The sequence below is a fragment of the Mustela erminea genome, chromosome 1 (assembly GCF_009829155.1).
Source record: "Mustela erminea isolate mMusErm1 chromosome 1, mMusErm1.Pri, whole genome shotgun sequence".
Taxonomy (NCBI): domain Eukaryota; kingdom Metazoa; phylum Chordata; class Mammalia; order Carnivora; family Mustelidae; genus Mustela; species Mustela erminea.
This window is the reverse complement of record NC_045614.1, coordinates 19,769,494-19,791,812: the sequence shown is the minus strand read 5'-3', so window position 1 is coordinate 19,791,812 and position 22,319 is coordinate 19,769,494. Positions and strand designations below refer to the sequence as shown.

The following is a 22,319-nucleotide window of genomic DNA, read 5'->3' as shown; positions in this document are numbered from 1 at the left end:
GTTTTAAAGATTTATTTATTTGAGAGCAAGGGAGTGAGTGCAAGCTGGGGACGGGGAAAGAGAGAATCCCCAAGCGGACTCTCCATCAATCGCAGAGCCTGATGCAGGGCTTGACCTCGGGACCCTGGGATCATGACCTGAGCTGAAAGCAAGAGCTGGCCACTTAACTGATTGAGCCACCCAGGCACCCTACTTTTTAAAGTTTTAATAGATTCATAGGATATTGTACTTTTAACTTCAAAGAATAAAAAAAAAAAAAATTAAAAACAACCCTCTCTTTAAAAGCAAATCCAGTGAAATGGTATGAGTGATATGGTAGAAAATTAAGAAAGATTTGAAAGAGGGTGTCCAAAGACACCTCTCTGGAGAATTTCAGCCAAGGAGGGAAGGTAGTGGCTAGAGGGGAGTAATAATTCTTACTATGCCAACTCATTGTGGTGATCATAATATGTGACACATTAAGCACCCAGCAGGCACCTAGAAAAAGAGCTATCACACTGCTTCCCCCACCCCCACCAACAATAGGGAAGTCAGAAGATGACTTCAAAGGTCTAATCAGTAGTAAACCAACATACGGAAATATATTCACTTTCAGCAGTTATCAAAGAAATAAAAGCAAGCAATAATGGGATACAGTTTTCATGAACTAGATCAGGAAAATAATTTTTAAAATCTGAAAGTACTCACACAAGCTAGAGTTCAAAGGTCACCGCAACACATCCACTCATACTGACAGCAGGTGGTGTCTCAGGGCTCATGGTAGCACTTGCTGCCATTTCAGTGCCACCTTAAATGGGCAGCACCAACGTGCTCTCTCCCTCCTACCATACACCCCACCCTCACCCACCTGTGGGAGAAAAATATAACCACCAAAAAAAATCACATTGAAAAAAAGTTTATTTAAAAAAGTTCTAGCAGCAAGAACAGTAACAAAACAAAAGGAGAGACGGACAAACAAAACAAGAAGGAGGTTGTGTTCTGTGGGGACTTGTCTCCATTCTTTAATCTAGTTCTTTATACCGAGCAAACATGACTCTTCGCACAGCATCTCGGTAAGTCTCGTTGGACTGTCTCTTGTTGGTTCTTCCTGGAGCCCCCACACTGGGCCCCCTCATCCGGCCTTCAGTCTGTAACACAAAGACAAACAATGAAGTGGGCTCTATCAATTAATAAGCCTCAGGTCTGGCCTTTGATTACAAGTATTTCTGGACCAGTAAGGATCAGGATTTGGGGGAAATTTTTAGAATGTTTAATTAATAAACAAAACCCAAGATGAATAAGGAGGGTGGTGATGCCATGACTTCAGGATATGGGATTTAATACCAGACATGAGAAGCCAGTCTCCTGCAGTTGGCATGTTCAGAGGGGGACCAAGCCAACACAAAATGGGCAACGTTCCCTCTCAAAACCTTTGCTCTCTTCTCTTCCTGACCTAAGTGAGGCAGAGCCCTTTGTGAGAACCAGGACTAACCTCGCCCTCCTCATATTTTAGTTATTTCAGTTCCTCAGATGATGATGCCTCTCAGATGCTTTTGTTCCTTTTACTGCAGGTTCCCTGGTTTTTGTCACCAAATGATTTGCCAGTTTCAAATTGCCTGATTCCTGTAATACCCCACCTTTTACTCCGTGTAAGAGTAAGATGAGCCCCATTTCCACTTTTCTCCTTCTCCCACAGCCAACCAAAATTACAAGGGCCCAGAATGCCCATCTATCATCCAGTAATCAAGACTGACTGAAAGAGAGAACGTTAAGTACATTCCAGGTTCAGGCCACCCCCAAAAGACGGAAACCATTTCACCTCCTCTGCTGAAGCCAATCCGGGATGGCCATACCCGAGGCCCGCCCCCTTCCTCCAGCCAGCGGTCTGCTGGACACAGCCTCCTTTGTTGCTACTGTCGATTCCTTCTTTACCAACAGGTTTGCGATCACTGCGAAAGGAGCAGATGTACTTACATACCATCACTTTCAAAGTGACCCTAATAAAAACCTCTGTTGTCCTGATTCACATTTGCTTCCTCTGAAGTGTATTAGGGAATACTTCTGAGTGCCTGCTATCTATGCAACAGGCTTTGGTCCTAGGGATACACAGATGCCCAAGACCCATCCCTATTCATGGGGAAGGACATGAAAAGGATAACTCAGCCAGGGATGTGGGATCAGGAGACATCTCCTATGGAAATACATCAGAGAAGACACAAGCTCTGAAGGAGCATCACCAACAATGACGAATTCCAACAAGAGGGCACATCCGAACTGACTAAAAAGTATGAGAGGAAAGGAGGCCATAAATAAGAAGTTAGAGAATACAATTTGTCTAGGAGAGGAATTGTAGGAACTGACAAAGGCTTCTTGGGCTAGACTGGAAAGCCTCGAAACTTCACGCTAAATCATGATTCTGGACTTCATCCTTTGGGACAAAAAAACCCCTGGACTCCAGGCCTCCTTCTTAGCAAGGTATGCCCTCACAAAAAGGTAAGTTTTAGGAGATTTCTGTTCACAAAATGGTTTTGGTGCCAGGGTAGAGAGTACACTAGAGGTTGAAGAACAGAGACGGAGAATAAAGAGTCCAATTTGGAGGTGAGCTAGAAAGGGGGAAAAAGCTTAATTAGGGACGTGGCCAGTAACGATAAAGGGGAAAAGGCGGGAAGACTGGGTCAGACCAGGCAGGCCATGATGCAGTGATGTCACTACTCTGAAAGAGGATCACACAGCAGGTTTAGCAGGACTGGAACTGAATATCATATGGAATATAATACTGAGTTATTGCTTAGAGTGAGGAGCCTAAGAGGTCTCCACAAGGACATTCCCAGGAGGTAAACTGAAATAGTAATTTTGCACTCAGAAAACCAAACTGCCTTGGAATGGAGTCATAGGGACCTGTTAGCTTGTTAGTGATGACTGTGGCCTTGGGTCTAGGCCAAGAGGTAGAACAACAAGAATTAAAGAGCACTGAGGGCAGAGTCCTGGAGAATATCTGGAATTGCCCAGAAAACTAAGAGAAGCATGGGAGAAGACTAAGAAGGAAGGGAACCAGCAGAATGTGTGTGATGGGTGCCAAGAATACAGAAGGGTATCTTTCTGCACCCAGCCCAGCTCACTCAGGGCTAAGGTGTCCTTCCTCCTTAATGACTCCTTTACCTTTGGCTTAGCCCAGTATATTTCGAATTGCAGAGAATGACCTAGTAGGATATTACATTGTTTAAGTGGTCCTTCCTTAGCACTTCTTAAGAATGCACCTGGGTGGCTCAGTGGGTTAAGCCTCTGCCTTCGGCTCAGGTCATGATCCCAGGGTCCTGGGATGGAGCCCCTCATTGGGCTCTCTGCTCGGCAGGGAGCCTGCCTTCCTTTCTCTCTCTGCCTGCCTATTTACCTACTTGTGATCTCTGTCAAATAAAGAAATAAAATCTTAAAAAAAAAAAAAAAAGAAAAAAGAATGCAAACAGGGCACCTGGCTCAGTTGGTTGAGTGTCCAGCTCTTGTTTGGCTCAAGTCATGATCTCAGGGTTGTGGGATAAAGCCCCACATCAAGCTCCATGATCAGCAGGGAGTCTGCTTGAGATTCTCTCTCTCCCTCTGCTCACGTGTGTGCATTCTCACTCTATCTCAAAATAAACAAATCTTAAAAAAATCACTCATCCTGGGGTGGCTGGGTGGCTCAGTGGGTTGGGTCGCTACCTTCGGCTCGGGTCACGATCTTGGGGTCCTGGGATCGAGCCCTGCATCGGACTCTCTGCTCAGCAGGGAGGCTGCTTCCCACTCTCTCTGCCTGCCTCCCTGCCTACTTGTGATCTATCTCTTCCCCAGTCAAATAAATAATAAAATAAATAAAATCTTAAAAACAAACAAACAAACAAACAAAAAACACTCATCCTTAAAAAAAAAAAAAAATGCAAATAGGAAAAGCTAGAATAAAAATACCAGAGCTTATCATATTCAGTAAATAAGTATTTTTCATGAAGATCTCTTTTTGGTATTTACACACACATGATTATTGGGCCATGATTAAAAAATAATCTTACTGTGGGCAGTGAGCAAATAAGTTGGGATGCCAGAGCCCCAGACCCCATTAACCCTCCTTTGGGGCCTTTCTCCATCAATGATCTCCCCCATCCCCAAAGGCATAATTTACCCTGGCTATTAGCTGCTCTTTTGCTTACCAACATACAGACCTGTTCAAGTCTCATCAGATCAGCACCCTCCTTAAAATCATTTCATAACCTCCTGCTGCCCTAAGACAAAGTCTTAGCATGATATTCAAGGAGTATGAACTTCCTGAGCTGGCCTCCATCAGGCTACTTATAATTTTTCAAATGCATCCTATGACTCCTCTCTCTCTCATCCACGACGTATGTGGTTTGCTCCAACTGAAATGACCTTCCCTTCTCCACTGGAACTGTCTGCTCTATGAGACACAGCATCACCTGAACCTTCCTTATTCTTATAGGTCTTGTCCACCTGAGTATTCCTTGCACTTAGCGCAGTGCCTAGACACGATGGGTTATCAACAAATTCTATCTAACTCTGCTGGGCTCCCCACCCTGAACTGACTAGAAATAAGCACAGGAATCTAGAGATAATATAGGTCTATCAGCAGCCAACCATTCATTCAGCACCCACGTGTGAGGACGGAGGTTCCCTAGAGAAAAAGCCTGAAAGAATGACATTATCAGGTCCACAGGAGGTACAGCATTACTGATGAGGAGAGAAGGAGAGCAGCTAAACAGCCAGCCAAACACATATATTCCCTGAGTGAAGCTGGGTGGTCAGAGGTTGGAGTGAACCTCATACTCAAGGAGTTCAGAAAGAACCTGCTCCTGCTGACTTCAGTTATCCCTGAGAGAGAAAAAAGCAGTGCAGCTGGAGAAGAAGATGGTTTCACCATTAGGCCTTGAGGCTTAGGCTGAATGAAAAGTTCCTGGCTTACCTGTCAGTTTCCCTGGAGTATTTAATTCGTTTCCTTTCTGGAGAGTCAAAAGATTGGACCTTTTCCCTGCGATCACTTCCTCTTTCTTTAAACCTTCCCTGTTGGTAAGCAGAAGAAAAGACCTGAAATTTCCATTTAAGGGAGCTGAAATAGTGGGGAAAATTCGCTTTATTCCTTATAGTCCTTCTAAAGAGAAGGGGGTTCAACTGTTAACTCCTGGAATCTCTTGCTCCTTCACATACTCTTCTTGAGAAAGCAGTGGCTTCTCTGACTGGTAAATTTGAGAAGAATGAACTGGTGTGCTTGTCCTACAGGTGTGTTTACCTTGTCTTAGGAGGTGCTCTCCAGTAGGCCTCCAGGGAGGATTCCTACCCATCACATAAGATCTGGCCTGGGCAGTGAAGCTTGTGGCTATCCGTAGGGGAGTCTGCCTAATTATGTGATCCAGGTAACAAGTCCATTTGGCTCTACGCTAAACTGCTTCTTCTAACTTAGCCTCTGATAGTAAAAAAAGGTATTTTAGCAGCCCTACCTTCACTGATTTTAAAAGCTGGGCAGGAAAGAAAAATGCTATTTGTTTGACCTGTTTGGAGACCTTAAACTACCACCCTTTTAAAATATATATATCAGGGGTGCCTGGGTGACTCAGTGGGTTAAGCCTCTGCCTTCGGCTCAGGTCATGTCTCAGGGTCCTGGGATTGAGCCCCGCATCAGGCTCTCTCCTTGGCAGGGAGCCTGCTTCCTCCTCTCTGTCTCTGCCTGCCTCTCTAATTACTTGTGCTCTCTGTCAAATAAATAAATAAAATCTTAAAAAAATATATATATATATCAATTTTATTAAAGTATAATTTTATAAACAATGAAGTGCACCCATTATAATGTAGTTTGATGGGTTTTGATAAAGGTATACACCATCTTTTAGGTCCCCTTCACTCTCTGTCTTCAGTACAGCCTACAAATTCCACACCACAGAGTAAAGAGTTGAGGTCAAGGGAGTTAATAGGTCATCAAAACTTACCTCCTGTTCTCTCCTTTCCAGATAGGCTAGCTCCTGCTCAGATTGTTTTATCTTCCGATGGATTTCCAGGTTTTGCTGAGAAGACAGAAAGTTCTAGGAGTACAGGTCTAGAAAAAGTGGTCCTAGAAAATGCCTCTAGGTCTTTCCCAATAGCTACTTTAGGACTGTGGCTTCTTTTACTGACCAACGCTCCTGAGTGATCACTGTACCCTGCAATCAACAATTCCTAACCAGACTGGCTTTAGGCTCTCCAGTAGGAACCCAAGTTGTAATGCTGGCTTGTCACACAGATTAGTTACATGGTGTAGTACAAGAGAGACCTTCATTCTACTTCTCTCCAAATGCAGAAAACAGGGGCACCTGGGTGCCCCAGTCAGTTAACTGTCTGACTCTTGATTTCAGCTTAGGTCATCTCAGGGTCATGAGATTAAGTCCCGAATCAGGCTCTGTGTTCAGGTGGGAGTCTGCTTGAGATTCTCTCCCTTTACCCCTCCTGCCTCCATAGCCCACCCTGCACTCTGTCTCTCAAATAAATAAAAACTTTTTAAAAAAATGCGGAAAACACAAAACTGGTTTATAGGTTTTTATCTAAAGTAAAAATTATGAGAGAGGGGAATCTGAGCACCTCAGTGGAGAAAACTGAATGCCCACATGATTTTCCTACTACCACCATCAATCACTACCACCACCACCACTCACCATCCTCGAACACTATCCTCTTTTTCAAGCATCCAGAAAAAATGAAAAGGAGAACCCAAGGTGCTAAAAGAACAAAAAGACTGCTCGGAGAGTCCTGTGTTCTTTAAGGGTCCCATACTTCTCGAACATGGCTCTACTACACAATACTCTCCAACATATGTAAGAAACTTAAGGGGTCCAGTACAGTATGGATGGGGATTCTTTGCACTGCATCACTGCAAGGAAAGGAAAAAAGTACTACAGTCCACTTTCCACTATCCCAGAGTCAGTTCAATTCGTGGATTCACCAGATTTCTGGCTCCTCTTTCCTGACATCAGCCATTTATTAGCATTTTCATCAGAGAGCTGAAATCTATTATTATTTAATTTTATATATCCTTTAACTTTTTTTTCATTTAATTTTTTTAAAAGTAAGCTCTACACCCAATGTGGGGCTTGAACTCACAACCCCAAGATCAAGAGTCACATGCTCTACAGACTGGGGAAGCCAGGCGTCCTCAAAGAGCTGAAATTTGAATGTGTCAGTCTCATGACTGAGAATTCGAGGTCAAAGGGACCTGGGAGGTAATCTGTTGCAGGGATTGTGAGGAACTTCTCAGACCCCTAGAAACTCTGCAGAGCCTCCACAGAGGCAGCTGGGAGAAAAGGGGGGCCTATTACCAAAAGCAGAGCTTCTCAGCTTTTAGCTACATAAGACTTTGGACTTTATATTGAAGGAAAGTCTAAATCTGATTTCCTCACCCGCTCTAGCAACATCTGCTAGAGAAGGAGTGTGAAATAAATCACCCTAGACTGAGAACAAGAGTCTATCTAGGGGTTTTATTTGTCCAGAATTTGGCTCTTTGGCCAGTACATCTGAGCGGGAAGATGCAGGGGAGGGCCAGTGTGTGTCAGGTTAACTCTCTAACAGCAGACGTTGTGCCCCCGCTTACAGCAGTGACTCACCACATGAAGAGATGGCAGAATGTGACCCACCTTTGGGAAAACTGCACAGTATCAGAACTAGACAGAACCAGAGGAAGCCACCAAATACCACAGGAGAGAAGAGGCTTATCTGAAGTCCAATTGTTAGGTTAATAGAAGAGCTATGATGAGAAACTCAGCAAACAAGCCTCCGACTTGATGACTCCCTCCCCTCCTGTCTTCAGCACAGCCCCGGAGTCTGGGGCTCAAGCCCCAGCCATGCTGCCTGCCAAGGTTTCTGAAGGTGCGCACAGCCTTAATGCAAAGCAACTCCTGACAAAAGGTGGAGGAACAATTCATTGGACTGTAATACATGATGGTAAGAGGCCAACGTTTGAAAGGTCAGGGCCGCTACCCCATACCTTGTGCAGGTCTGAGAGCTGCTGGTGTTTGATCAGAACTTCTTTGTTGGGAAACTGCCTTCTGCAGAGCAGACAAGCCAGTTTATTCCAGTCAGTGAGTTTATCTTCTTCGTTCTCCTTCTTGGTCAGCTCCTCCCTCTGTTGGGGCTGGGCTGTGCGGGGCTGTGGAGGAGGCGTCTGCTCCTCCTCCTCTTCCTCCTCATAGTCACTGTCTCCTCCATATTCACCCAGGAGGCCGATGAGTGGGTTTACCACCTTAGGCTGAAGGAAGAAGGCCAGAGATTAACACCAACCTCAACCTATACTGTGGGGCCTGTTTCCTGGATATTCCAATATGGGTATCTCATTTCTTCTCTTTTAGTTTGAATAGTGAACTGGGCTTAAAATGATGATTAAGGATTAAAATGATGATTAATGACCACACTGCTCATTTCCCTCATGGAAGCAACATATTCAAGCTTGACTTTTCTTCTGGATTGCTCAGATAAAACCAGAAAGATTCCCTCAGAAGTGACTCTAGCAACAGAACAATGAAGAGAAAGAAGGGAAAGGAGAACTGACATGGAGGCAGGGAGAGTTAAGAAGTTACAGGTTACAAAGAGGAAGAGATAGCAGCAATCCCTCAGGTTACCGTAACCCAGGAGAAAAGGAAAGATAAAATTTATGAAGGGCAACAGTAACCCCTACAGCAAAAGGGATTTAGGAGGTGGACCGAAAGCAAATGAAGAATAAGCTCTCAGGTAGACACTGAGCTCCTGAGCGGGGCAAAGGCATGGCCAGGACTGATGCTACAATGAATTAAACTAATAATGGGACAGGGAAGAGTATTTATCAGTAATTTATAGGATTGTGAAATAATGATGCATGGTCATGGGCTTGTGATCAATCGAAATAAAAAATAAAGCATGATCACTATTGCTACATATTTACATTTAATCAGAATCAGATTAGAGGAGACCATCACTTTAATGCATCTAAAAAACGGGTACTAATTTTAGCATCATTCACTTTGGCCAGACAGGTAAACCATAAAAACGACCACACATGCACTCCACACCTGAGCTTCGTACACAGCACCAAAAGGCAGGAAAAATTGGGGCCAGGAAAATAGATCTTTTAGAAGGATTAACAAGACCAAGATTATAACTTAAAAAGAGCCAGACATTCCCTTGTCTGATGGGAATGGTGCAGGGTGTCTATTAGCAGACAGGAACATTTATCTCATGCTCATACTCAAGGGAAGTCCTTGTTTGTCCAGTAGAGAGAACAAAAGGACCAACACCCAAGTGAAACATCAGTCTTTGAACTTCCCTTCCCATTTAGAACCAACCCTATCCCCAGCTCCAGCCCCAGCCCTGAGTGTTGGCTTAGCCTTACTGGTGGAGGACTTTCTTCCTTCTTCACAGTGGGAGGCAGGGGCTTCTTAAAGACGTCCTCTGGGGGGGCTGTCCCCTCAGTGGCATTTTCCTGAAACTGATTAAACCCATAATTCTTATATGATACTCATAAAAAAGGTGGGCTAAGAACCCTGTTGAATTTAATCAGATTTTCCAAAAACTCCTAATTTGTGAAGTATCTGAAATGTTGTTATAATGATTTCAAAATAAAAAGCCTTTGAAAACATAACATTCAGTATATAGTGAGTGATCACTATATGTCAGGCACCAGATGAGACATTTATATGCATTATTGTCCTCAGACTTTACTGTAACCCTCCCAGATAGGCATTAATACCCTTATTTTACAAAGGATTGGGAATACGGTTGGGAAGTTTCCCTTGCTTCTGTGCACTCTCTTTCCTGACGAGTAAATAAAATCTTAAAAAAAAAAAAAAAAAAAAAAAAAAGAGCAAGTGGCAAAAGCTGAATCCAAATATTATAAATAATTAAGTATTATAGAACTATGGAAAAACTACTTAAGAGCAAATATAAGCGGAGCAGAGAATACAGAATGGTAACCTCTGCTACAATTACAACTACAGAAATGTGTATGCAGAGTCAAGCACTGAAGAGGGGGTGTAGGAAAGTGAAACTACGTGGAGCCCAGGTGTTAGGGTTTAGCTGAGTCACTTTGTTCTGCCATCCACAGTTTTTGCCTTTGTGAAGGAGTGACCACCAGCTGTAAGATGCAAGGGGATTGTCTGCTTTTTTGGTAACTTCACACCTCAACCCTAGATCTCCTTTATAATGCCTTTATTTGAATCTGTAACTGTCTGGTAAAGAAGATTCCCAAGTCCTCTTACCCTTGTCACTCCTCGGTCTTTTTTCTCCTTTCCATCTCTTTTAGATGCTTCCTTCTTACTACTTGACTTTCCTTGACTGGTGGACTTCTTTTCCTTGATCTCTTCTTCTTCAGGTGATCCAGGGTCCTGGGGCACATAGACTTCTTGCTGCAATTTAGTTAGAAACTGTTAAGTCTACAGAATATCTCACTTCCCCAGTTAATTCTAGGTCTAAGGAACAAGTTCCCTTCTGGGAGAAAGAACAGCTCTCTCCCTCACAAGCCTAAGAAGAGACCACATCAAACCATCTTGAAACCCACTCCAGGGGCTAGGACCTATCCAGACCACTCACTGTCCATTTTTCCAAGAGCAGCACTATTCTTACCTATAATGCCACAAAGCACTGATTTTCTCTATAGGCAACAGTTAACACAAAGGTCACCATCTGTAAATCCTGAATGAACACAACTCAGTAAATACAACTCAATATACGATGTGGACTTCAAAAAACACCAGGCTAGACATGAGATACAGACAGTGTAACAGCAGCTGCCAGAAACGGAGAAGTACTTAAACTTCCATGAGATTTAAACTTTTCCACTTTTCATGTAATAAGCAACCAAAAATCCAGGGAATAAAATCTTCAAACCAACAAATTATAGGTACTTTTCTCAAAAGAATCACTGATAAAGTAAACAAACCAAAAACTCACCTGGGTGTTTGGGTCATAGTAAGTTCCTGCCAAAGGGTCATAATAGTAGCCAGTAGCAGAATCATATATGTAGCAGTCAGATGATGCTAGCGGGAATAAAACCAGAGCCATTGTTAGTCCCTGTCCAGTGGAGCCCTGCTGTGGGACTGAGAACAACCCAAGCACGGGGCCAGCCAACCCACACAGGTGCAGAACGTGCAGATGGTGCTCTCTGAATAAGCATCCCCAGTTAATGGTATTTCTTGCTAACTCTGTGACCACAAAGATCTCAATTAATGAGCAGTCAAGTCAAAAAGAGCAACAAAAATAAAACAAGTGACTCACACTGTTGTCCTTGTCGATTTGTATCTGAAGCCCAGTCTGAATTTCTGCCTCCTCCTCTCCTGTCTCGGAAATACTTTTTACCCTATCACAGAAAGGCTAGTTAAAATTATGGAACTTCTGATAGCCCTTACCAGTCACCCGCTGGAGAAAATTCAAGATGACTCTTCCAGTCACTTGAGGATTTTGACAGAGCACTCCCCAGCTGCTGAAGCCTACCTGATAGTAGTGCATGTGGTCAGAATGGTCCCCAGAATCATTTCTGCAACAAATAACATAACACATCTTGAGTCTGCTACAAAAAGCCATTTGAGAATTGCTAACCTTATGGATTTGCCAAGAAACTAACTTTTGCCCATTCTGCAGGGAAAGAAATGGATCCAGAGCAAGCAGGCCTGGCAGTACAGAGATTCCTCCTACACAGCTGTTGCCGGAGCAGAACAGCAAACGAGCTGAGGTGCCAGAGCACGATCTGCCCCATCCTCCAAGCCTGCCTCTCTGATACAGCCGCTTCCCAGTGACCACTCCTAGGTCAAGGTAAGTACAAGAATGAAGGGGAATCAGATTTCCTGGTACCATGGAGGCATCAACAGGGTCAGGGGAGTGTGGAGTCAGGACAGCATTTTCTTAGGATTCCAAGGGGCAAGGATGTATCGAGATTCTTCTCCACATCCAAGACTGTATCATTTGGAACCCAAAGATACCAGGCAGTGAAGAGGGAAGGCACTAAAGTACCTAGTACTGCTATTTCAGGAAAAAACAAACAAACAAACAAAAACAAAAACAAAAGACAACTAAAGTCAGAATAAGCCAAGCTACAGAAAAAGAAAACATGTACACATATCTGAAGAAATCCACACTGGAAGGTACCATGTCTTACTATCTCTACCTTTTAGGAGTTGCCTCCCAAGAACTTGAGTAGGGTACTCACAAAGGAGCCCCACTCCTCCGCCTTACCTTCGTTTTCCGGTGGCCAAGTTTACAGCTACCATCTTCCCATCAATACTAAATGGTGGATCAAGGTTCTGCAAGATCTTCACTACACGAAGAGCTTCCTGGGAAACCAAAGACAAATTGCAGCACAAAGAGAGAAAAGGCCATGTCCTTTGAAAGAGAACGGAACGTGGATTTTCCTTCTCAAAAGAAAAATTTACTGAACATTATGTTCTGGCTATAATTATAATAGTAAGAGCAAACTGGCAAAAATAGGCAACTCCAGATGAAGGGCTGATCAGAATAGTGATCACAGTAGACATCAGTTTCTGGTACTGATATCAGAAATTCAAATCCTCTTCTTTTAGGCTGCAACTCTCACTGCATCAAATATGGTTTACGAAGTCTCTTGTGACTTCTGAACATGAAATCTAAAAAATACCAACGAGGGGCACCTGGGTGGCTCAGTCAATTGCCCACCTGCCCCTTTTTTTTTTTTAAATTTTTTAAAAAAGATTTTATTTATTGATTTGATAGATCACAAGTAGACAGAAAGGCAGGCAGAGAGAGGGGGAAGTAGACGCCCCGCTGAGCAGAGAGCCAGATATGGGGCTTGATTCCAGCACCCTGGGATCATGACCTGAGCCAAAGGCAGAGGCTTTAACCCACTGAGCCATCCAGTGCCCCGACCATCTGCCTTTGGTTCAGGTCATGATCCCAGGGTTCTAGGGTCCTGGGATCAAGTCCCCCGTCGGGCTTCCTGCTCAGTGGGGAGGCTGCTTCTCCCTCTGCCTCTGCCACCCCCACCCAAACTCGTGCCCTTTCTCTCTCAAAAAAAATCTTAAAAAAAAAAAAAAAAAAGGAAAAATATCAAGGATTTTCATTACTACTTTCATGTTATTTCCATAGAAAAGGGCCCCACAACTAAAAATTCAAGCCACAGGAATCTTTTAAACAACATTTTAAGGAAAAAGAGAAAATGTCCTGTTACCATCAAATATAAAATCATTTATGGCTGAGCAAAACAAATTTAAGAAACTAGAAAATTGGGGCGCCTGGGTGGCTCAGTGGGTTAAGCCACTGCCTTCGGCTCAGGTCATGATCTCAGGGTCCTGGGATCGAGTCCCGCATCTGGCTCTCCACTCAGTGGGGAGCCTGCTTCCCTCTTTCTCTCTCTCTCTCTGCCTACTTGTGATCTTTCTCTGTCAAATAAATAAATAAAATCTTTAAAAAAAAAAAAAAGAAACTAGAAAATTTACTAAAGCTTGCAAGGTTCAGTACACAGATTCTTCACAAGTAACTAAGTTCTCATGTTATTTTAACTGGACATTGTAAATACCAAAAGACAAAACCAAATCTAGAAAAATGCTCAGAGTTCTAACTTTCAAAGGCAGTCCCTTCCTTTGAATGAACATTACACCTAAAGGAAAGAACAAGAGAGTTTTTGATACCAGGTAGCACATGAGAATTCCAATGACAAGGAAGTCCTTCAAACCTTCTTAAGGTTTCTATAGCCAACTGTCCCTTGGCCATTCCAAGGCAAAGGAAACTTACCGCATGGGAGTCGAGATCAATAAAGCCATAAGTGTGGCCCATGGGGCCGGTTCTGTTCTTGATGATACGGACATTGGCAGTAGTAAGGCGGACGTAGGGTTCCAGCACTTCTACTATGACCTCAGGTGGAGTGGAACGATAGATGCGCTTTAGCATAATTGCTGAACGAACCACATACAAATGGGAGGAGCAAGGAAAGAGAGAAAGGTTAATTTTCAAAGCCGTCAGAGCCTGATTGTCCTTTTTTACTGCAGATGCTACTCTGCTCTAGCAAGGCTGATTGTATAAAACAATGCTGGGTCATACACTTCAAACATTTCTTCGTCAATACTAAAATACTAAAATGATGTCTTGCTGTATTTGAATAGCAATTTGCTATTTGGAGGATGCAAGTTCCTCTGACTGGTTACAGCAATGCCTGCAGAAAGCAACAGCCTCCACAATCAGGCTGAGCAGTTTTACTAGGGTGTGGGAAACACCTGGTACCTAACCACAAAACAGAACACCTATACTCTAACTGCCGTGGTCACAGGCTGGTTCGTGCCCTGACAAATCACTTACTTTTGCTCTCCCCATCCTGGCGTGTCTCCCCAGACCATGGTTCCTTCTCTCGGTCTCTTCGGAAGGTGAGCCCTTCCCTTCGAGGAGGTAGATACCTTTCTCCTTCTCTCTTTTGATGTCCCAAGCGTGGTTCTTGTCCTTCTTCTCTCTTCTTGGGTTCAGGTTCCTTATCAGCTGACCTTGGGGACTGGTTGGGTTGTTTTTCTGATGGTGCTGGTATGGATGTTTTCTGAGGCTGAGGATAGGTTATTAATTCTTGCTTGGCTTCTGTCACTATAGAAACAGAAACAGAAAGAGAGTCTCCAGCAGGTTTCATCCCAAAAACATTACTGCTGTGATTCCTCCTTACCTGCTACCAAATACTCATGGAATGCTTTTAATAGTCCCAGAAATAGCTACAAAAAATGTCCTTTAATAGATTTTAAGCCAGGCCAATGAGAAAGCACATGAAATAGTTCAAAGAAGCCACTCAAGTATTTAAATTTCATCTTATGAGTTTTTTTTTTTTAAAGATTTTTTCTTTATTTATCTGACAGAGATCACAAGTAGGCAGAGAGGCAGGCAGAGAGAGAGGAGGAAGCAGGCTCCCTGCAGAGCAGAAAGCCCGATGTGGGGCTCGATCCCAGGACCCTGGGATCATGACCTGAGCCGAAGGCAGAGGCTTAACCCACTGAGCCACCCAGGTGCCCCTCATCTTATGAGTTTTCTACCACTTCTCAAACACTTAAATATAAGAAATCCTTCATTAGGGGCGCCTGGGTGGCTCAGTGGGTTAAGCCACTGCCTTCGGCTCAGGTCATGATCTCAGGGTCCTAGGATCGAGTCCCGCGTCGGGCTCTCTGCTCAGCAGGGAGCCTGCTTCCTCCTCTCTCTCTCTGCCTGCCTCTCTGCCTACTTGTGATCTCTTTCTGTCAAATAAATAAATAAAATCTTTAAAAAAAAAAAAAAAAAGAAATCCTTCATGAGATGCTGGGCCTAACTATTTAAACCAATGATAAGAACAGATTTGGGAAAAAAATTATCTTTGGTAATTGCCAGAAGTTTGGTAGAAACGTATATCCCAACTAGGAGTCTTCCTTCTTCCAGTGTTATAGTATTAAAACAGCCATCTAAAATTCTGTAAGATCACAGGTGCCCTCTTCTCTGGGGAAGCTAACAGACCTACCTGTGTATAGCTCATTCATTTGCAAAGAATTATAACGAGCAAATGCCCTCCAAAATATAAATGATTCATTTTAAATCTCTTTCTATAGCAGGACAATTTGTCCAATTAATTAGGAACATATTTTTGCAATGAATTCATTCTTGAAGGGTTCACAGGAAGCCAGGCGTTCAAAAAAATACATTCTATAGGACCAATGTAGAGATAACTTAACAGCAGTGATAGGCAACTAGTGAACAACTGCTTTACATGTTTCCAGGTTAAAGCTGTATCAGCCCTCTTAGTGGCAGGGCACCCAAGGGTATTTATAAACCAGCCATTCATTTGTTAGAATATACAGAGAAAGAAGTCCTTCTTCAGGGGAAAAACACACAATTCTGCCTAATCTGAAGTAATGCGTTATTTACTCACCTTCTCACAAGTTGGGTTGGCTTCTACAGCATCTAGAGCCTTCCTTAAAGATTTTCAGAACACCTGCTTCACAGTCCTCACTAGAGAGTAGAATCTCCACTGCAGGCCAAAAGGCTAAGAAACTCTTTGTAGACATACTAAGTTCTAAACCTGGAACAAACAGGTCCTTTAAAAGGCTACCTGGATCCCTACACTGAACTGTATTTTTTTTTTTTAAAGATTTTATTTATTTGACAGAGAACACAAGTAGGCAGAGAGGTAGGCAGAGAGAGAGAGGATGGGAAGCAGGCCCTGCTAAGCAGAAAGTCCGACGCGGAGCTTGATCCCAGGACCCCGGATCATGACCTGAGCCGAAGGGAGAGGCTTTAACCCACTGAGCCACCCAGGCACCCCACATTGAACTATATTTTATGGTCATGCCCTAGCTCTGAATGTGTATTATCAAAAACAGGGATATGACAGTCATTGCTGGGGCACCTGGGTGGCTTAGGTGGCTCAGCTGGTTGGGAATCTGCCTTGGCTCAGGCCATGATCCCAGAGTCCTGGGCTTGGGCTCCCTGCTGAGCAGGGAGTCTGCTTCTCCCTCTCTCTCTGCTGTTCCCCCTGCTTATGCACTTGCTCTATCTGTCAATATGTAAATTAGTAATCTTCAAAAAAAAGTCATTGCTATAGGACTGTTGTTACAGATGCCTTTGACAGACTCTTTAAGGTTCCTATCTAAAGGTTCTCTGGAGAAACTGACTTAAAGTTAAGTGACTGAGAAGCTGGTAGGTTTATTCCTTTATAAAAACAACATATACCCAGGATGCCTGGGTGGCTCAGTTGGTTGAGCATCTGCCTTCGGCTCAGCTCATGATCCCAGGGTGCTAGGATCAAGTCCCACATCAGGCTTCTTGCTCAGTGGTAAGCCCGCTTCACCCTCTGCTTGCTGTTCCCCCTGCTTGTACTCTCTCTGACATAATAAATAAAATCTTAAAAATAAATAAATAAAATTAAAAATACAAACAACAGGGACGCCTGGGTGGCTCAGTTGGTTAAGCAGCTGCCTTCGGCTCAGGTCATGATCCCAGGGTCCTGGGATCGAGTCCCACATCGGGCTCCTTGCTCGGCGGGGAGCCTGCTTCTCCCTCTGCCTCTGCCTGCCTCTTTGTCTGCCTGTGCTCGCTTGTTCTCTCTCCCTGTCTTACAAATAAATAAATAAAATCTTAAAAAAAATAAATAAATAAAAATAAAAATACAAACAACATATAAATCTGATTATTTTCTCTTGTTCATTTTTTACTGTTACTTTACAAATATTTTTCTGTTGAAGATCCTGAAATGTTTATATAGAGCGTAAATAAGAAAACGATCCTGACAGCAGATGATTCTCAGTAACTACAAAGCAGTAGGGGATAAGGGTCACATGGCTGAATGCCATGGAGATTCTTTTTCAACCTCACATCCTTAAATGTATTCTAAATAACACTTCTTCTGACCTCTGGTCAGCTGCCCATTTAGTTCCCTCTATGTGAGGATCTGGCAACCCATCTCCTTCCCCTGGTGGAACTGAGATCCAGTATCATTCACTAACAGGTAACATGAAGTTAGAGATCGCATCGCACTTCCAAGAGCTTTATAGATCAACTTGGATTTAGGGATGACCACTCTTAAAAGCCAAAGAGAGCATGAGCTTTGTTTTGATCAATACACAAAACTACCACTACCACCTCTACCATCACTCACCTTCTCTTGAGCACTTGCAGAGTGAACATGAAGATCGGTGTCCAGCTACGCTGGCCTTACACTGCATGGGAAAGGGAAAGACTTCAATTTGACCAAAAACATTAAAAAAAATCTTGTGTTTATTCAACACAACATCACCTGCCAAACGTGAAAGAAATAAGCCATATCCCAGATCACCATAAAGCCTAACAAATCTGATGTCCCCCCACTTCTCACAGCTGGCAGACAGAATGAGGTGAGCTGCTGTTCGACAGCTGCCTTCTAACAGGGCACGTGGATACTGGAGCAATCCCAAATGCCTTTGCTGAGGACACGGATTTCTACAGGAAATAAATTTAACTAAGAAAACTGGACTGTTGGGGCGCCTGGGTGGCTCAGTGGGTTAAAGCCTCTGCCTTCGGCTCAGGTCATGATCCCCACATCGGGCTCTCTGCTCAGCGAGGAGCCGGCTTCCTCCTCTCTCTCTGCCTGCCTTTCTGCCTACTTGTGATCTCTGCCTATCAAATAAATAAATAAAATCTTTTAAATTAAAAAAAAAAAAAAAGAGGGGCGCCTGGGTGGCTCAGTGGGTTAAGCTGCTGCCTTCGGCTCGGGTCATGATCTCGGGGTCCTGGGATCGAGTCCCCCGTCGGGCTCTCTGCTCAGCGGGGAGCCTGCTTCCTCCTCTCTCTCTGCCTGCCTCTCTGCCTACTTGTGATCTCTCCCTGTCAAATAAATAAATAAAATCTTAAAAAAAAAAAAAAAGAAAAGAAAAGAAAACTGGACTGTTAAATGGTTTATACAATACTACTGCCTCAAAGTCACTGCCCCTCACAGTTGCATCCAACATTTGGTCCTGAACTTCAGCCCCATTCAGGCTGAGCTGGAGCTGGTAATTCAACTGCAACGCTCCTTTCTCAAACACTGATTTAAAAAGGGGCAAGGAGGGGCACCTGGGTGGCTCAATCTGTTAAGCATCTGCCTTTGGCTCAGGTCATGATTCCACAGTCCTGGGACGGAATTCCATATCAGGCTCCTTGTTCAGCAGGGAGCCTGCTTCTCCCTCTCCCTGCCACTCGCCCTGCTTGGGTTCTCTCTCTGTTAAGTAATTAAAAATTTTTTTAAAAGATTTTATTTATTTATTTATTTGAGAGAGAGACAGTGAGAGAGAGCATGAGCGAGGAGAAGGTCAGAGGGAGAAGCAGACTTCCCATGGAGCTGGGAGCCCGATGCGGGACTCGATCCCGGGACTCCGGGATCACGACCTGAGCCGAAGGCAGTCGTCCAACCAACTGAGCCACCCAGGCGTCCCAGTAATTAAAGTTTTTAAACAAACAAACAAACAAACAAATAAATAAGGAGCAAGGAAAGAAGAGGAAGATATGTAAGTAGTGCCTCTGGCAGCTCTTCTGAGGATGTTAAATGGAAAAGGAACATTCATTCACTCAAACAAGGGAAGAGGCACTTTGCAATGTGAATGTAGTTTTTCCTGTCTGAAACTATGAATAAAAAGGTAAAAGCACACTACCCAATTCCAAAGATGCTAAATATTTGCCAGTGAGCTTCCAAGTAGTAGAGGACAGAACGCTGGCTGGCAGGAAACCAAGGAACAGGAACTGTGAAGATAAGGCTGCTATTGAGTAGGACCTTGTAGGGGGAGTAGGAGGGCATGCGAGATGGAGGAGAACAATGACCACCACAGTTCAGAAGCTAATGAGTAAAGAGCACACACCAGGTACCAGGCCTGTTCCACAAACCATCACCTGAAGTGATTCAGACAACTATTATCTCCTCATTTTGTAGAAGATGAAACTGAGGCCTGGAGACAGTACTCGAGTAAGGTCATTATAATCGACTATCTCCTTGGTCCCTTCTCGGTGAGTGGCAGAATCATAGGCACAGCCCTGCCCACTGTCCAGCAACTGTGGTGCCTCCCTGCAGGGTGAATGCACTTCTCGCTCCACGGGCAACTCTGGCCGTGTCTCACTTTGGCCAACAGAGTGTGAGTGAACATGGCCTGGCAAAAGCTCTAAGAGCCATTGGCTGGGAGCATGAGCTCTCTCCCTTAGGCAGGGGAATAGCAGTGCCACATTGGGACTGCTCCTTCCAGGTGGGTCCCAGAATGAGAGGTCATAGAGCAAAACAGAAGCAATGACCCATGAAGTATATGTCTGTCCATTTAAATGGACTTAAGTCTCTGGGATTTGGAAGTTGCTTGTTACTACAAAAGAGTTGTAAATGGTGAAGTCAGGATCCTAACCTTGGTTTAAGTACCATAATTTTCACCTGTTTCTTTTTTGTTTTTTTAAAAGATTTATTTACTTATTTATTTGACACAGAGAGAGAGAGAGAGAGAGATCACAAGTAGGCAGGAGGCAGAAAGAGAGGGGGAAGCAGGCTCTCTGCTCAGCAGGCGTCGATCCCAGGACCCTGAGATCATGACCTGAGCTGAAGGCAGGGGCTTAACCTTTCTTTCTTTCTTTTTTTTTTTTTTAATTAATTTATTTATTTGAGGGGGGAAGGGGCGGAGGAGTAGAGGGAAACAGAGAAACTCAAGCAGATTCCTATGCTGAAAGTGGAGCCTGATGCAGGTCTCTATCTCATGACCCCCAAAATCATGACCTGACCTGAAACCAAGAGTCAGATACTTAACCAGCTAAGCCACCCAAGCACCCCCATGATTTCCAGTATACACAGAGTGCAACCATCACCACAATCTACCTTTAGAATATTTTTTTTTCTTTTTTTTTTTTTTAAGAGTTTATTTGACAGAGCACACAAATAGGCAGAGTCAGGCAGAGAGAGAGGTGGAAGCAGGCTCCCTGCTGCGCAGACAGCCTGATGCGGGGCTTGATCCCATGATCCTGGGATCATGACCTGAGCTGAAGGCAGAGGCTTAACCCACAGAGCCACCCAGGCACCCTTAGAATACTTTCATTGACTTAACAATGAACCTCGTGGAGTCATTTTGCACTTTCACCACCAGTCCCATGGAATAGTGCAATATAAGGTGCTTTATGTCTGGCATAGTATTTTCAAAGTTTATCCATGTTTTTGCATGTTGCAGCACTTCATCCTTTTATTTATTTTAAAGATTTATTTATTTGAGAGAGGAAAGAGAGGGTACGTGTGTGTGCACACAAGCAGGAGGGCCAGAGGGAGAGAGAATCTTAAGCAAATTCTGCCCTTAGCAAGGAGCCTGATGCAGGGCTTGATCTCACAAGACAGAGATCATCTACCTGAGCCAAAACAAGAGTCGGAGGCTCAACTGACTGTGCCACTCAGGAGCCTCATTCATTCCTTTTAAATGCCAAGTAACATCACTGTAGTGCTGTAATGCATGCTGTTGGTCTATCCATTCATCGGTTGATGGATTTTTTTGTTGTTTCCACTTCCAGGACATTACATATAATACTGCCATAAATATTATTTTTTGGCAGCTTCCACATCAGGTCAAAGGTCACATATGCAGGGCTGGTGCACTCCTTCCAAAAAAGTGCAGAAATTACAAGTACCCCTGAGACAGCTAAGCAAGTGGCTTGTCATCTTAGGGGACAATGTAACTAAGCCATTCTGTTCTTTCTTTCTTTTTTTTTTTTTTTTTAAATTTATTTGTCAGAGAGAGAGACAGGAAGCACAGGCAGACAGAGTGGCAGGCAGAGTCAGAGGGAGAAGCAGGCTCCCTGTGGAGCAAGGAGCCCGATGTGGGACTCGATCCCAGGACGCTGGGATCATGACCTGAGCCGAAGGCAGCCGCTTAACCAACTGAGCCACCCAGGCGTCCCCATTCTGTTCTTTCAAGCAACAGTTTTAGCAATAGCTATGTAATTTTTACATCAGATATCAAAATTTGCTCTCTGCCAGGTAACAGAAAGCAGAGTTTGGGGCACAGGGGTGGCTCAGCTGGTTGAGCATTCAACTCTTGGTTTCAGCTCAGATCATGATCTCTGAGGTACCCCTCTCTCTCTGCCCCTTTCCCTGCTCATATGCTCACTCTCTTGCTCACTCTCTCTTGAAAATAAGTAAATTAACCTTAAAAAAAAAAAACTGAGTTCAAAATTGTCTCTTTAATCCTGGCTCCCTCCATCCCTGATTATAAAAGAAACAATACATGTGCTTATAGCTCATACAGAAAGTATAAGAGGGGGGAAATCACCCATAATCTCAAACTGTAGAGGCAATCACTATTAAAATACTAAATGTTATAAAAATCCTAATGGTCTTTTTGTAGAAATGGAAAAGCTAACCCTCAAATTTATATGGAATTGTAAAAGACACTCAATAGCCAAAAGAACTTTAAAAAAGAACAAAGGTGAAAGACATACTTACCAATTTCAAAATTTATGACAGAGCTAAAATAATCAAAACAGCATGGTACTAATGTAAGGATAAAAATATACAACGACAGAATAAAACTGAGTGTCTACAGAAATAAACCTACAGATCTCTGATCAACTGCTTTCCAACAAGGGTGCAAGACCATTCAATGGGAAAAGAATAGTTAATTCAGCAAATGATTCTGGGACAAGAGGATACATACACGCTGAAAAATGAAGCTGCCCTTTAGCTCACAGCATGAACAAAAATTAACTCAGAACAGATAAAAGCTTTAAATATAAAAGCCCAAACTATAAAATTCTTAGAAGAAAACACAGGGGTAAATCTTCATCATCACGGATTTGGCAATTGTTTCCTGACACCAAAGGTATAAGCAACAAAAGAAAACAATAGCTGAATCGGACTTTATCAAAATTAGTTTTTGTGCAAAAAACAT

At 43.5% G+C, this 22,319-nt stretch overlaps 1 protein-coding gene across 9 annotated transcripts in view; it reads right to left on the bottom strand.

Moving 5' to 3' along the window:
• Nucleotides 1-892: 892 nt before the first annotated feature.
• RBM6 (RNA binding motif protein 6) overlaps nt 893-22,319 on the bottom strand; it is a 107,179-nt gene continuing 85,752 nt past the window's right edge. For 6 of the 9 annotated variants that reach the window (XM_032320238.1, XM_032320293.1, XM_032320260.1 and 3 more), the window contains 14 exons: nt 17,567-17,627; nt 14,269-14,541; nt 13,708-13,868; nt 12,178-12,275; nt 11,440-11,482; nt 11,224-11,305; nt 10,900-10,985; nt 10,209-10,355; nt 9,344-9,439; nt 7,967-8,227; nt 5,943-6,017; nt 4,925-5,022; nt 1,799-1,928; nt 893-1,127 (listed from right to left, as the gene is read on the bottom strand). In XM_032320238.1, the coding sequence (XP_032176129.1) occupies nt 1,002-1,127; nt 1,799-1,928; nt 4,925-5,022; nt 5,943-6,017; nt 7,967-8,227; nt 9,344-9,439; nt 10,209-10,355; nt 10,900-10,985; nt 11,224-11,305; nt 11,440-11,482; nt 12,178-12,275; nt 13,708-13,868; nt 14,269-14,541; nt 17,567-17,627 (1,737 nt within the window). In that variant the 3' untranslated portion in view covers nt 893-1,001. Of the gene's footprint in view, nt 1,128-1,798; nt 1,929-4,924; nt 5,023-5,937; nt 6,018-6,641; nt 8,228-9,343; nt 9,440-10,208; nt 10,356-10,572; nt 10,642-10,899; nt 10,986-11,223; nt 11,306-11,439; nt 11,483-12,177; nt 12,276-13,707; nt 13,869-14,268; nt 14,542-17,566; nt 17,628-22,319 lie in introns of those variants that run through there. The other 3 variants (XM_032320247.1, XR_004280470.1, XM_032320268.1) reach the window with 3 other exon arrangements.